Source organism: Mustela erminea, chromosome 2 (assembly GCF_009829155.1).
Source record: "Mustela erminea isolate mMusErm1 chromosome 2, mMusErm1.Pri, whole genome shotgun sequence".
NCBI lineage: Eukaryota > Metazoa > Chordata > Mammalia > Carnivora > Mustelidae > Mustela > Mustela erminea.
Genome location: NC_045615.1, coordinates 138,219,122 through 138,233,969, shown reverse-complemented (window position 1 = coordinate 138,233,969; position 14,848 = coordinate 138,219,122). Strand labels below are relative to the sequence as shown.

At 37.7% G+C, this 14,848-nt stretch overlaps 1 protein-coding gene across 10 annotated transcripts in view; it reads left to right on the top strand.

Annotated features, from left to right (window-relative positions):
* FRYL (FRY like transcription coactivator) overlaps positions 1 to 14,848 on the top strand; it is a 261,657-nt gene that overhangs the window by 148,400 nt on the left and 98,409 nt on the right. For 7 of the 10 annotated variants that reach the window (XM_032334261.1, XM_032334264.1, XM_032334263.1 and 4 more), the window contains 7 exons: positions 708 to 876; positions 1,165 to 1,257; positions 6,398 to 6,496; positions 7,505 to 7,606; positions 10,527 to 10,571; positions 13,507 to 13,610; positions 14,015 to 14,123. In XM_032334261.1, the coding sequence (XP_032190152.1) occupies positions 708 to 876; positions 1,165 to 1,257; positions 6,398 to 6,496; positions 7,505 to 7,606; positions 10,527 to 10,571; positions 13,507 to 13,610; positions 14,015 to 14,123 (721 nt within the window). The remainder of the gene's footprint in view (positions 1 to 707; positions 877 to 1,164; positions 1,258 to 6,397; positions 6,497 to 7,504; positions 7,607 to 10,526; positions 10,572 to 13,506; positions 13,611 to 14,014; positions 14,124 to 14,848) is intronic. The other 3 variants (XM_032334260.1, XM_032334259.1, XM_032334258.1) reach the window with 1 other exon arrangement.

Below are 14,848 nucleotides of genomic sequence, written 5' to 3'. Positions count from 1 at the left end.
CTTCAGTTTTTCTGCAATGTAAGGAGAAATTAATTTTAAGTGATGGTGGTCTGAAATTCTTTGGTTCATGTCTTTGAACAAATTTGTGTAGTCCCTACTCTGTTCTCCATATACCTCAAATTACAGACTTTTAAAAAGGAGCCTTAAACATTAAAGATACTGTCTGATTGATAGGGGGACGTTTTATGGGTGGATTATTTGATTTTGTTTTTATTATGATTATTATTAAACGGTAATGGAGCTGTACGGATGCTATGATAGGAATAAAAAATCTTAACTGTTTTTTAAGATTTTATTTTTTTATTTGACAGGCAGAGATCACAAGTAGGCAGAGAGGCAGGCACAGAGAGAGAGAGAGGAGGAGGAAGCAGGCTCCCTGCTGAGCAGAGAGCCCTATGCGGAGCTCCATCCCAGGACCCTGGGATCATGACCTGAGCCGAAGGCAGAGGCTTTAACCCACTGAGCCACTCAGTTGCCCCGAAATCTTATTTTATCTACTTACAGAGCATTTAATTTTGCAATAAATGAACAGTAGATTTGGAATGACAAATAACTACGTTTTTCTCTATGCTTTTCTGGTAATTTTCAGGAAGGCCAAGAAAAGAGATGATGTCTAGGTGTAATATCTTTAGATTCCCATGTTGAATATAGGGTGGGACCCTAGTGTTTTTAGTTCATATCCTATTGTATATTCATGTATATTGCAGGTTTCAGGCTGTGAGGAAGAAGTTTGTGACAGAGTTGAAAGAGCTACGGCAAAAGGAGCAGAGTCCACACGTGGTACAAAGCATCATCAGCTTAATAATGGGAATGAAATTTTTTCGAGTAAAAATGTATCCTGTAGAAGATTTTGAAGCATCCTTTCAGTTCATGCAGGTGATAAGTCTTCTCCGTTGCAGGGATCAGAATTAGCCTCATAGCGGTTATTCTTGCTCTTTAGGACTTTTTAAAAGAAACAAAATGTATAGAAATTAATGACATCGCTATTAATGCCTAACCACAAGTGTTAAACTGGTCACAAGTGCGAATTAACTTGTTTAATTTGAGCGTGTCTTGACCTTAACTTTTCGGTAAAATGACAGTACTTAGACAATTATCATGATCCTAAAAATTCTTAAATCTTCCTCTTTTGTGAACCTAATATATACCTCTTTTCCCCTCAAGGAATGTGCTCAGTATTTCTTAGAAGTAAAAGATAAAGATATAAAACATGCACTTGCTGGTTTATTTGTGGAGATTCTTATCCCTGTAGCTGCTGTAAGTATGTTTTAATTTTTGTATTATATGTTAAAAAGTACCTTTTCACTGAAGAAGTTGCCACATGAAATATTCTTTCTGGTAATTTTGTAGACTAATAAGTGGAAACTTGGAATGTAATGTGGATACGGGAAAAGTGGTTACTCGCCAAATGTCAGTAGAGCACTGATTCGTCTTTTAATTAAAAGAATGGGCCCAGGCCCTTAGGATTCAGAGACTGTTAGGAGGGCAGAGTATCTGCAACGTAGCCTCTAGGTTATGCCTCTCTGTCATGGCTGCCCGAAGTTGCTCAATGCATTTACTCATGGTTTTGCTTCTAAAATGTGGCGGCCATTTTAGTAGCCTCTGAAGATACTCCATGTTCAAAGTACTGTAACGTGTACCTTGGAATTTGCAGGACTGTCTCGATTGTAAACATTCTGTTCTGTAGTTGCTGTTGACATTCATCATACTTGTTGAACTATATATGCTAAATTACTTAGAAGATAGGATTATTATAAATATGATTGCATTAACATCTAGGGAAGCAGATTTATAAAAGCCTTTCTTGGTGTAAAAGGAGTGTGTTTTTTGAAAATAATTTTTGCAGTGACTAGTAACAGCATGCTATAAGTAGAATTAAGGGATTTTATAATACTTAGATGCCAAGATTTTTATTTCCCATGGGTTTCTTTTTTTCTCTAACCCAAATTATTTGTTCTGTATATGTTATATGCTACTCACTTTCAGTATACTACACATGCTGTGTACATATTCTTTTCATGTATGTCATTATTTCATTTTTAAACATGAGGTCAAATTGACATACAATAACTATGCATACTTAGAGTATATGGCTTGACATCTGGATGCACCACTGAAACCATCACCACAATCAAGATAATGTACATATTTGGAGCTCCTGGGTAGCTCAGTTGGTAAAGGCTCTCACCCTTGATTTCGACCCAGTTCATGATCTCAGCATTCTGAGATCGAGCCCCGTGTCGGGCCCTGTACTGGGTATGGAGCCTGCTTAAGACTCTCTCTCTCCCTCTGCAATACCCCCCCCCAAAGATAATGTACATATCTATCACACCCTAAAAGTTTCCTTTTTTTTTTTTTTTTTTTAAATTAACCCTCCCACTCACCCCACCTTGGTGAGTGCAACTATGGATGTTCTATCACTCTACATTGGTTTTCCAAGAATTTTATATCAATGGAATTTTACAGAACAAAGCTTTTTACTCTGAGTAATTTGAGTTCCAGCTGTGTTGTGGAATATATCAGTGGGTTTTCCTTTTTTGAGTAGGTTATGTGTTCACCTGTTTTTGGACATTGGTTGTTTCCGGTGTTTGGCTGTTACAGATAAAGCTGCTGTCGATATTTATGCACAACTCTGTGTATGAGGAAAACAAATTTTTTTAAATTTATTTTGGGGGAAATGTCTAGGAGTGGAATTGGTGGATCGAATGATAGGTGTATGTTTGGTTATTAAAGAAATCGTCAAACCATGTTCCAAAATTGTTACACATTTTGCATTCCAAGGAGCTGTGAGAGAGTTCTAGTTCCTTCACATCCTCACCACCCCTTGTTTTAGTCAGTTGTTTTAGTTTTAGCCATTGTAGTGACGCACGAGCAGAAAGTCCAAATCAGGGCTCCATCCCACAACTCGCGAGATCATGACCTGACCTGAAACCAAGAGTTGGAGGCTTTTTTTTTTTTTTTTAATTTATTTATTTGACAGAGAGTGAGAGATCACAAGTAGGCAGAGAGGCAGGCAGAGAGAGATGGGGAAGCAGGCTCCTCGCTGAGCAGGGAGCCCAATGTGAGGCTCGATCCCGGGACCCTGAGATCATGACCTGAGCCGAAGGCAGAGGCTTAACCCACTGAGCCACCCAGGTGCTCCCAAGAGTTGGAGGCTTAACCAGCTGTGCCACCCAGGCATCCTAATACATTTTTAAAACGTGTTTTAAGTGAAAATATTTTATCAGATATATGCTCTGTGAATATTTTCTCCTAGACCGTGAATTGTCTTTTCATTCTCTTAACTCTCTTTGGAAGGGAAGTTTTGATGAAGTCTGATCTATCATTTTGTTCTTTCATTAATTTTGCTTTTTGTATCATAGCTAGGGAGTCTTTGCCTAACCCAAGGTTGCAAAGCTTTTCTCCTGTTTTTCAGTTTTAGGGCTTAATTTTAGGTCAGGATTCATTTTGAGTTAATTTTGTGTATGATTGAGGTAAGACCAGGTTTTGTTTTAAGTTTTTGGTTTTTTACGTATGCTATCCATTTGTTCCATCACCATCTGACCTTTTGTTGACAAGACAATTCTTGCTAAGTAGCTTAGTTTTTTGTTCAAAAAAAATCAGTTGACTGAGGGGCACCTAGGTGGTGGCTCAGTCGGCTAAGCATCTGCCTTTGGCTCAGGTCGTGATCTCAGGGTCCTGGGATTGAGCCCCACTTCAGGCTCCCTCGGGAGGAAGTCTTCTTCTTCTTTGTCTCTCTCTCCCTCTGCCCCTCCCCACTGCTCAATCTCTCTCTCAAATAAATAAAATCTTAACAAAAAATCAATTGGCTGTATATATGTGGGTCTATATATCTGAGTCTCTCATGTTCCGTAATGGTTCTCTAAATGATAGGTTTATTTTATAAAAAACAGAACAGACTAACTGGAGTGGGAGGCTATCTGACTCAAACTACCTGCAAAGCAATAATTCTTGACTTTTGTTCATACCCATTAAAAAAAAAAACTTCAAATATTTAATTATAAGGAAATAGTTTCTGTAAGTAAGAATTTCAAGAAAGGTATGAAAAATCAGGCCTATCACTGTCATAAATATTTCAAATTCTTCACTTTCCATACAATTCCCTGCCCACCTTTTCTAAGCATGCTCTAGACAGGACCTGAATGCCATAAATCAATTCATATGAATATATAGATCACAAGCCATTTAATTCAATATTATAAAATCAAAGTCTACAGTTTGAGTCTCAAGATGAAAATAAATTTCTCCACTTCTTAAATTTTCAACTAAAGTAAAGCCTGAATAAATGGAAAGTTACTAACTTCCATTTCTAGCCAAGATGATATAATTTATAAAATCCTTTCTAAAACCATCAGTTTTAGTCTATTATCCTTAGTACATGTGCTCAATTTGTTTTTTAGAAGTAGTTTGAATTACTGCCTATCCAATCCCAGATTGTCATTGGTTTTGCCAGTTACCCGAGATTAGGTTTTTTTTCCCAGCTAATTAAAAGGAGCAGGTTGTAGGAAGAAGGACCCTTGACTGTGGTCCATTAATACTGTGTTGCCTGATTCTTCTTTCTTTTTTTTTTTTTTTAATTTTTTTTTTTTTTTATTTGACAGAGAGAGAGCACAAGTAGGTAGAGAGGCAGGCAGAGAGAGAGAGAGGGAAGCAGGCTCCCCGCTGAGCAGGGAGCCCCATGTGGGGCTCGATCCCAGGACCCTGAGATCATGACCTGAGCCAAAGGCAGTGGCTTAACCCACTGAGCCACCCAGGCACCCCTGATTCTTCTTTTTTTTACCATGTTTGCTTTGTTTGCTAAGGCAGCCCTGACAAAATACCCCAAACTAGATCCTTAAACAACAATTATTGACTCCACAGTTACGGTGGCCGTGTGTCCGAGACCAACGTGTTGGCAGGTTAATCCCCTCTGACGGCTGAGAAGGAATCTCTTCCAAGCCTCTCAACCTAGTTTCTGATGTCTTTGACCTTCCCTGGCTTACACAACCGTCACCTGAGCTCTGCCTTCATTTTTACATGGCGTTCTCCTGTGTTCGTCTTTGTCCAAATTCTTTTTTTTTTTTTTTTTAAGGACAGCTGTCATGTTGGATTATCATACCCCAACCCCAATAAGACTTCATCCTAACTTAAATAATTACATCTGCAATTTCCAAATAAGGTCACACATTATGAGGTACACAGAGTTAGGACTTCAGTATCCGAATTTGGATTGTGGGAGAGGTGACCGTTCAATCCATAGCAACCACTCTGCACATAGAGCTCCTTCTGTCTGGAACCTTCTTGCCTCTTTAATAACTTTCCTACCTCCTTTGCCTGGTTGGACCCCACTTATTCATTATGTGTATGGAGTGCTTTCTTCAGATCAGAGCCTCTTCTGTGCAAAGGGAATGCAGGAATGATCAAGGGAAGAAAGACTCCCTGCTCTTAGCTACTTTTAGTGCAGACAACAGATAGTCATCTAGTAGATACAATATATAGTATGTAGATGGTGATCAGTACTATGGAGAAATGTAAAATAGGGCTGGGGGGTGAGAATTGCTGAAGGAGTAAGGAAGTTGAAATTTTAGATAAAGTGATTAGGTGAGACTTCCACCTGGAAAGAGGTGATTGTGTGGTAACTGCTAGAAGAGCTTCTTGGGCATTAGAAACCAGTGCACACGCCCGGAAGCAAGACCATGCATGGTATGTTCTAGGAACAGCAAGAAGCTGGCTGATGTGGCCACATCCCAGGGCAGGAGGGCGGGGTAGTGGAGGACAAGGCCAGAGGTTACGGCAGGGAACTATTGCACTCTTTTCAGGCAAGAGGAGCTAGATTCAGCTGAGGTGTTCTTTCCTTGCAGAGGTTTTCTCTAGGGGCCTCTATGCGAGGCAGAGCACCGAGGATTTCTTTCTTGTAACCATCTGATTGCTTTAGCGAATGCGCACTTGTCTGCTCTCCTTCCCAGTTCTCAGGGGGGCAGGGACTGGGCTTATCTTCTTTCCCGAACAGTGGTCATTAGGCAGTTCACAGGACTTCAGTGAGATAGTCGTGAATTACTTTTTTTTTTTTTTTTAAGATTTTCTTTATTTATTTGACAGACAGATCACAAGTAGGCAGAGAGGCAGGCAGAAAGAGGAGGAAGCAGGCTCCCTGCAGAGCAGGGAGCCTGACTTGGGGCCCGATCCCAGGATCATGACCTGAGATCATGGGATCCCAGGATCCCGAGGATCCCGAGGATCCCGAGATCATGACCTGAGCCCAAGGCAGAGGCCCCAACCCACTGATCCACCCAGGCGCCCCGATAGTCGTGAATTATTCACCGATTTCGAACCTTACAGAAGTTTCTTATAATTCTTGGATCATTTAACTTAATGTTTGTAACCATTCTCTTTCTTTTTCTATTATCTCTTGACCTAGGCTGTTAAAAATGAAGTGAATGTTCCCTGTTTGAAAAATTTCGTGGAGATGCTCTATCAGACTACTTTTGAACTGAGCTCCAGAAAGAAGCATTCATTGGTATTGAAAAGCACTTCAACCCTTTACATATTTCATTAGGAGTTAGAGTAATTGATTTATGAATTCAGGAGAGATTTAAGAGAATTATAAAAGCTGAAATTATAAAATATCCAAAATACAGCATAAGGGCAAGTTTTGTATATTTTTCCTGCTTTTTTTAAGATTTTCTAGTCCTAATTGGACTAGCTCTACATTTGATAGGTGATTCAGACTTCATTCTAGGTATTGGCCTGTCTTGACAGCTGCTTTAAATTATGTATTATACTATGTGGAAGGTTGACTGTACTATTGAACCATAAATTCCCTTGTTTTACATTATAATAAGTTGCACTCCAGAAGTATTAGATTATTTAGGAACCGTTGTCTGTCTAATGACATCATTCCTATTCAGAGATTTAAGATTTATCCCACCCTCCCCACCGCCCCTCTTAACCACCCATTTCATATAATGTTAAAGGATTTTCTGTAAATTTTTATGCAACTTGGAGAAGGTGTGGAGAATTAGACAAATACTTAACCACTTACGATAGAGATCTAATAATGAATAAATAGTAATTGTGCCAGGCATTGAACAAAGTGCTTTGCATTCTTGTTTTACTTTAAGCCTCACAACACTGTAGGAGACACGTAATTATTATTCTGAGCTCCGAAAGCGAGCCTTGGAGCACATCATGTGTCTGCCCTGAAGTCACGCACCTGGATAGCTCAAATTTTAGTGCCAGTCCGTCCTTGATCCTAGGGGATCACTAACCCCTGTACTGCTTGAAGGAGCGATGGGTCTGTGGAAAAATAAAAGCATGAGAGGAGATAGGTTAAGGAGTTGTTCTGATAGAAAATTTGCTCTTTATCATGTTTTTTGTTAGATTCCTCTGTGAGATCGTACCTCTTATGACACATGGGAATCCTGCCTAAAAAAATGTACTTCTCTTTGTATGAGAATAAATATAATTAACAGATCCAGTGCTTTTCCCTGAAAAATGTTAATCCCCCTTTCCCTGTCTCCTACAGGCTCTCTATCCACTAATTACCTGCCTTTTATGTGTCAGTCAGAAACAGTTTTTTTTAAATAACTGGCATATTTTCCTACAGAACTGTTTGTCACATTTAAAGGTAAGACGTAAGTCACATTTCTGACCTGTAAATATTCTTGACTATACTATATTCACTTATGTGTATATATATATATATATAGAACAATATGTATTAAAATGTTCCTTGTTACTGGTACATTTGAATAGTAATACTTTACCATATTGCTTTTCTTATAATCATTCTTTCTGTGGGGAATCATGTATCGACATGAATAAACTTGTGATTGAAAATTTAGTTTGACTTAACACAAAACTGTACATTTTTAACAGCTGTTGTTTATATTATCTTAGATCTAGCAGTATTTGTTAATAAGTACATTCCTTTAGAATTGCAGAGTATTAATCTTACAGAACCTTCCAGATACTTATTTTGTGTTGCATTTTGAAAAAATTAAGTAATGTTGTCCCCAGTCTGAAAAGGAAACAAGCCTGGATATTAAATGTCACTAAAAAGCACATTTAATGTAAGTATGCCTGGTGGAATCGAAAAGCCTGGTATTGGATCCACATGGGTACGAAAGCTCCTTTAATGATTCTGCCTTGAACCAAGAAATGGTTGTTACTAACGCTATTTGGCATATCCATGTCCAGTCTCTCACTGTTGTCAACAAAACTGTGCGATAGTAGGATCTTTATCTTCCCAGGGTACTCTGCTAGCAGGGCGCTCTGCTAATGGGATTTTCCTTTCTTCTGTGGATAGGAGCTCAATTTGTGTCTGCATAAAACATGGCACTGTTCCTCACCTGAATATCATGGAAATGCTTGATATGAACACTGTTTTTGATGCATGGATAGATATGTTTGAGTATTTGCTTACAAGTTATAGAAACATGATAGACATGACATTTCATTTCCTGTTACTTTTGTAAGTTAGGGATAACATCAAAAACTTTTATACTTTGAAGACAATGAAAGCAAGCACAGATAGATTAAATGACTTTTCTCTGACCCTATACGTCATTGGGGTATTTGAGAAATAGGTCTGGCTCTTCTTTCCCACTTTGAGTATGGTCCATGGAACCACATTATCCTATATATACTTTCCATGACATTGTATATCATTTTCCAAAGTGCCTTGATCACTTAAAGAGGTATACAGAAAAATATCAGTCTTTGAAAAACAGTTTTGGTTATTTTTCTCTTAGCTACACATCAGTATTACTCATACTTGGATGAGAATTGATAAGCTCTCTTTGCTTCCTATATGAGGATTCTCAGGACCGATCAAGCTTGTTAAACTTTTTATGTCATGCAACCAGAAAATAGGTTTTACTTAATTAATTGTGTTAAACTGTTTCTGTCCTCATTTTGAAAAATTCGTATAGATATAGATACTGAAAGGGAATTGATCATTTTCTGGGTGGTATGATTTTTCCATACTTGTAATAAAATATTGTAAGACATGCATTTAAGTGTTTGCTGAAAGGTTGCTTTGTTTCATGACAACTCATACTTTTCTGTTGCTTGTTGGAATTTTTTTATATATATATACGTTTCCACCTAACATATTTGCAATTCTTTCGCAGTACCTTAACTTTTATTTTTTGTCTTAAGGCTTTCATTTAAAATGCTGTTTTCTTTGAACCCTTACCTCCTGTTAAATATTTCTGGCATATTGTCCATTTTCGTTAATGGCAATGTCCATCCGCCAGGCTAAAGGAGATAAGAGCCACCTTAGCATGAATATTTGGAATATAGTTGTCTTGGCCATTAACCCTTAACTTACATTAAGGCTCTATTCAGCAGAAATTTTCTGAATCGGCTCCTGTTTATTAGGTTTTAGAGACTGTGGCTACACTGCAGTTGAGGTAAGACATTGAGTATGCAGAGAAAAAACCTACCTACCAGGTTACTGGTACGGCAGATAGGATTTATTTGTTCTCTATATAGGAAAAACTGGTTCAAGATAAAGGCCTACAGTGATTTTGTTATGAGATTCAAGTAACCTCCTGATTTAAAAAAAAAAAAATCTATAGCAGTTTTTAATTTATTAGACTTATGACTTCTTAAAGCTTGTTGTTATTAATATTTACCATATGTTAGATGCTCTAAATATAGTATCTCTTAATTCTTACTGTAACTGAGGCTATAAGAAGATAAGTAACCCATGCCAAAAAGTGGTAGAGATAGGATCTGCATTTAGATCCATTCAGTTCCATAAATTTTGCCTTTTTGAGGTCCACCTTTTAATGGTCTCTAAGGAATTTTGCTATATTGAATATTTTCAGAAAATATTTGGCTATAATGCTAGGATAGTAAGAAGCATTATTCTCTAGAGCCATAAGAATAAATAGGAGACATTTTCAAAACACTTCACTATTGTCCACTTTTTTTTTTTGAATGACCCTACTAGTTTTTGAAGTTGGCAGCCATGAGAAATGGGCGTTAGTCCTGTTGGCCCATAACTGCCATGAGAAAGCATCCATTGATATTCACAGAAAATGATAAATCTGTTATTTGTGTCCTAAACAGATTTAGTAGCTTCCTATTTCCCGATCTTTATATTCGTTATGGTCACTGTGTGGAAAATGATGGCCAAGTTTCTGAAGAATAATCTGAGAGGGATTGGGGGGAAGGGACTAATAAGAGTAGATTTCCTATAGAAATAATTGAAGTTTTTTTTTCTACAGTGCATGCTTATTTTCCTTTAAAAATTTACCCTTGCTCAGACTCAAAAGCAGTGGTCTGAGGAACATTTAAGAAAGTTAACAATTTAACCATTTTCTCTTAGTTCGAGTACTGTAGATGTATCCCATGATCCCCGAATTGTAGGATTTTTTTTTTTCCTCTTAGTGTTTCTGGCCACTGTCTTGGAACTTTCAGATTTCTTCTAAATAGAGACCTTGGTGAAGAGCTGTCTTGTTTTGTGCTTATTTTCATCTAACATGCATGTGCCGCATCTCATGTTTACGTTTGCTGTCTCACATTGCTTTATTTAGATGCCATCTAACAACAGTATCAGAAAACAAATAGAAACACTCCAGGTGAGTTGTGTTGACGGTACAAAGTAAACTACTGCTTTATCTCCTTTAAGTGTGGCTTTTTTCCCCCCCTGACCCATTGTTGCATTGCATGTCTGATGTATTTATTCCAACCTGCTTCTCTTCCTGTCAAAGACTAGCTCCCAGCAGGGACACTCTCCAGGGTTCATATTAACGTGGCCCCAAGAAGATGAGCTTACAGGCTGGAAGGGATATGAATGTGGATTCTTAACCCACATCCTTGATTTTAAAATAGTCTGTTTAATTTATTGTCTAACATTAATTACATTGTTATAAATGAAACTTTAAGAATTTAAGTGAAATTAAGATGATAGTGGCTTAGATTGTGACTGTGATTTTTGATGCATGACTTTTTAAAACTTTCATCCTATTGGTTTGGGTTTTAAACAAAATATTTTGGTTTTATTTCCCAGTAGAAAAAAAGGGAAACATTAAAAATGATTGCTACCAAACATATTGGACATATCAGAACTTTATTGGATTTTAATTTACGTAACAACCTGATTCTTCATTTTATACCAGAAATTGTGACTAGGGAATTCTATATATACATCTATCTTTGTTTAAGGCTCAGATCAATTTAGGATGTTTTAATTATTCAGACGTGTAGAGCAGCGTTTTAGTGACTGAATAAGTATCATTGCTTGATCATTTTTCATGTGGTTTTGGCTTTGTTCAGTATAGAGTAACTCTGCTTTGTAAACATAGTAGTCCATCTTAGAAAGTTTGAAAGTCAAGTGGTTTCATTCTGGATACCTCAACTTTTTAACATGAGATAACCCAAATATTTTATTAGCCATTCATATAAGAACATTTTTTTTTATGAAATTGGACTTAAATATTTTTAATACATTTTGAAAATAGAATGTAATAATGTGAAAATAGTACTTGGAGTATACATATTATAGTTTGATATCTTAGATTTAAATGATAGATAAAACTTGGTTGTAACTAGTAACAATGGATATATTCCTTGATACTTCATATGTTACTTTAGTTACATTAGTAACAAATTAGTAACTACTAGGGAGTGTATTTGAAATTTGGACTCATTATGGATTTAGCTGTGGCAGGAGATTGATGTTAAGACACTGACCAGCAGAATAATCAATACTCCATTCTTTTTTTTTTTCCCCCTTTCAGCGGTGGAAAGGGGCAGAGGGAGAGAGAGAATCCTTAGCAGGCTCCACATCCAGAGTGAAGCTCTACCTGGGGCTTGATCTCAGGACCCCAAGGTCATGACCTGAGCTGAAATAAAAAATTAGTCCCTTAACCGACTAAGCCACCCAGGCATCCCAGTATTCCATTCTTAATTATATCAATTCTTCATACAGATGTGTAAAATCATATTTTCTAGTGGCTGTTTTTCCTCTTAATCCTGAGTTGTTATTGTTTTGCATTGCTTTTCATACGTAGTTGTCCATTTTTCTGCATATTAAGAAAACGTAAAATAGAATGGCTAAGTTACTTAGTATTTTAAAACTACCTTTTATTCCTTGCTGTGTATAAAATAATTGTTTAACAATAAGAAGTTCCCAAACCTGGGGTATCCAGGTGGCTCACTCAGTCAAACTTCTGCCTTCAGCTCCGGTCATGATCCCAGGGTCCTGGCATTGAGCCCCTCATCAGGCTCACTGCTCAGTGAGGAGCCTGCTTCTCCCTCTGCCCCTCCCCCTGCTTGTGCTTTCTCTCTCTCTCTCTGAAATAAATAAATAAAAATTAAGAAAAAAAAAATCTCCCAAACCAAACTAAATGAATGCTAATTTATAGCAATCAGTGCATCCTAGAACCAATCAACATGCATAAAGAAATGCTTCTGGGGCACCTGGGTGGCTCATTCGGTTAAGCATCCGACTCTTGATTTTGGCTTGGGTCATGATCTCGGGGTCATGTGATCAAGCCCAGTGTCCGGCTCTGCGCCGGGCATGGAGCCTGCTTAGAGATTCTCTCTCTCCCTCTCCCTCTGCCCACCACCCTCCCCCCAGAATGCTCCTAATGAAAGTGACCAATTAGGTACATTTTGAAAATTCACAATTAAATCTCATTACATGACTCTGGTCATTTGAGAACTTAACTTTCTAGAAGAAGTAGCATGAAGAAAAAGTTTACAGATCAAATTGTGATTGAAATGGAATAATTTTCTCATTCTAAATGATAACTTAAGTCATTTCTCATTCTAAACAAAATGTAAAGGTACAACAACTAACATGTATTGAGTATTTAACATGTGCCAGGCAGTGTTCCAAGTGCTTCTCACATATAATAACTTCCTTAATATTTGAGGTAGGTACTATTTTGTCTCCATTTGAGAGATGACAAAATCGCTTGTGGCACCAAGTGATCAAACAGTGCCCCAGGATGGACTCTGGCCGGTATCATTCCTGATTTCAGAGTCCATGCTTTTCGCCCTCTATTCTGTTTTCCCTTGTAAGGATAATCACCTTCTAATAAAAAATAAAAGGATAATAGTTCTCATTTTTTCATAAATGCAAGTATCTATAATAACTTTTGGTGTTCTGAATTTTAACTATGTATGGGCTGCAGTGAATTACTCCAAAGATGAGTAATCCTTCCACATGATGTCAGTACTGTGTGAACCATTTATTATCAAGTAAGTTGATGGGTGTATAATTTAGAAGTTCTTTCAAGTGTTAATGTAATATTAATATAATACTAATATTTTACCATTTTGTTTGAGCATTTAAGGAATGGCTCAGGATTTCCTTATTTATGGTTACCTTTCAATTTTCTGTGCTTACCATATGCCGGATATATATTTACATATCTAAGCCTGCTTTAGATTGAAAGACAGAAAGGAGTAGGGCAATGGCTTTTAGTTCTTGATAGATTGTATTAGGTCGGAAATGATTACAAGTGGTTTAATAAGTTTATTTTTTTCTCTTTTGTTTTTAAACAGAATAAAGATCCTAAAATGTCTCGCGTTGCACTGGAATCTTTGTATAGATTGTTGTGGGTTTATGTAATTAGAATAAAATGTGAAAGCAACACTGTAACTCAAAGGTAAGTGCCTTTGTATTAAAGTATATATTTAGGGGTGCTTGGGTGGCTCAGTCGTGAAAAGACTGGCTTCGGCTCAGGTCGTGATCCCAGGGTCCTGGGATCAAGCCCTGCATCAGGCTCCCTGCTCAGGGCGGAGCCTGCTTCTCCTTCTCCCACTCCCCCTGCTTGAGTTCCTCTCTTGCTGTTTCTCTCTGTCAAACAAATAAATAAAATCTTAAAAAAAAAAAAAAGTATATGTTTTTAAATATCTTGGTTAAAAAACATCACACTGATTGGACTTTAGTGAGCCATGCAAAGACCTTAAGAAGGAATATGAATTCTCTTGACATCTTCTAAGAGTAGGAAGAATGTTGTCAGTGTCATTATCTCTTTGTGACTCAGTCTCTTTTTTTTTTTCCCTATAGTCGTCTTATGAGCATAGTGTCAGCACTTTTTCCAAAAGGTTCACGTAGTGTGGTTCCTCGTGATACACCTCTCAATATATTTGTGAAGATTATTCAGTTCATTGCTCAGGTGAGTGCTGTATCCAATAATACACATATACCTGCAACTTACACATAATTTATTATAGTAATTTGAAGTTTTAAAATTTGTTGCCCATCTAAAAGCATGATAACAAAACACTTATTAATAGTGAATAGTGAAAAATGAGCATATGCTAATAATTTTTTTGTGACAAAGTCAGTTTACATCCTTGATCTACACCACAGGCAGAAGAAGCACGTAATTTAGGAAGGGTCCAGGAGGTCTCTCCCAAGATTTTTGGAAAATTGTTCTCTCGTGCATTAATCTAGTTTCTTAGGGACAGATACAGAATCCACTGCAGCTAGCGGAGCCCAGAAAGATCTTTGAAGCAATCTGGATGGTTCACAGAGTCACTAGTAGGACAAGTCTGAATGACTAAGAGGAAATTGCAGAATTGGGCTATCAGGGTAACTGCTGCCATGGTCCCCATCAGTAGAAGATTCCTTCTGTCCCCTCTTCCTCTTCCTCAAGTATGCTGGTTCCCGTGGACTCACATGGGTATATGCCCCTTGGCAGGGTCTAAATCACATCCCGAAGCCCACTATAGTGAGGAGCCCTGGGAAATACAATTTGAGCTCTGAGTCTCTGCAGTAAAGGAGGGTTTATTACAAAGTGATAGAGCTGAGTGAGCAAATCCCAGGTTTCAATCCCCTTCCCTTTGGGGACATCAGCCTTGGAGAAGCATAGGTAGGGTTACCTCGCCAACTAAGGAA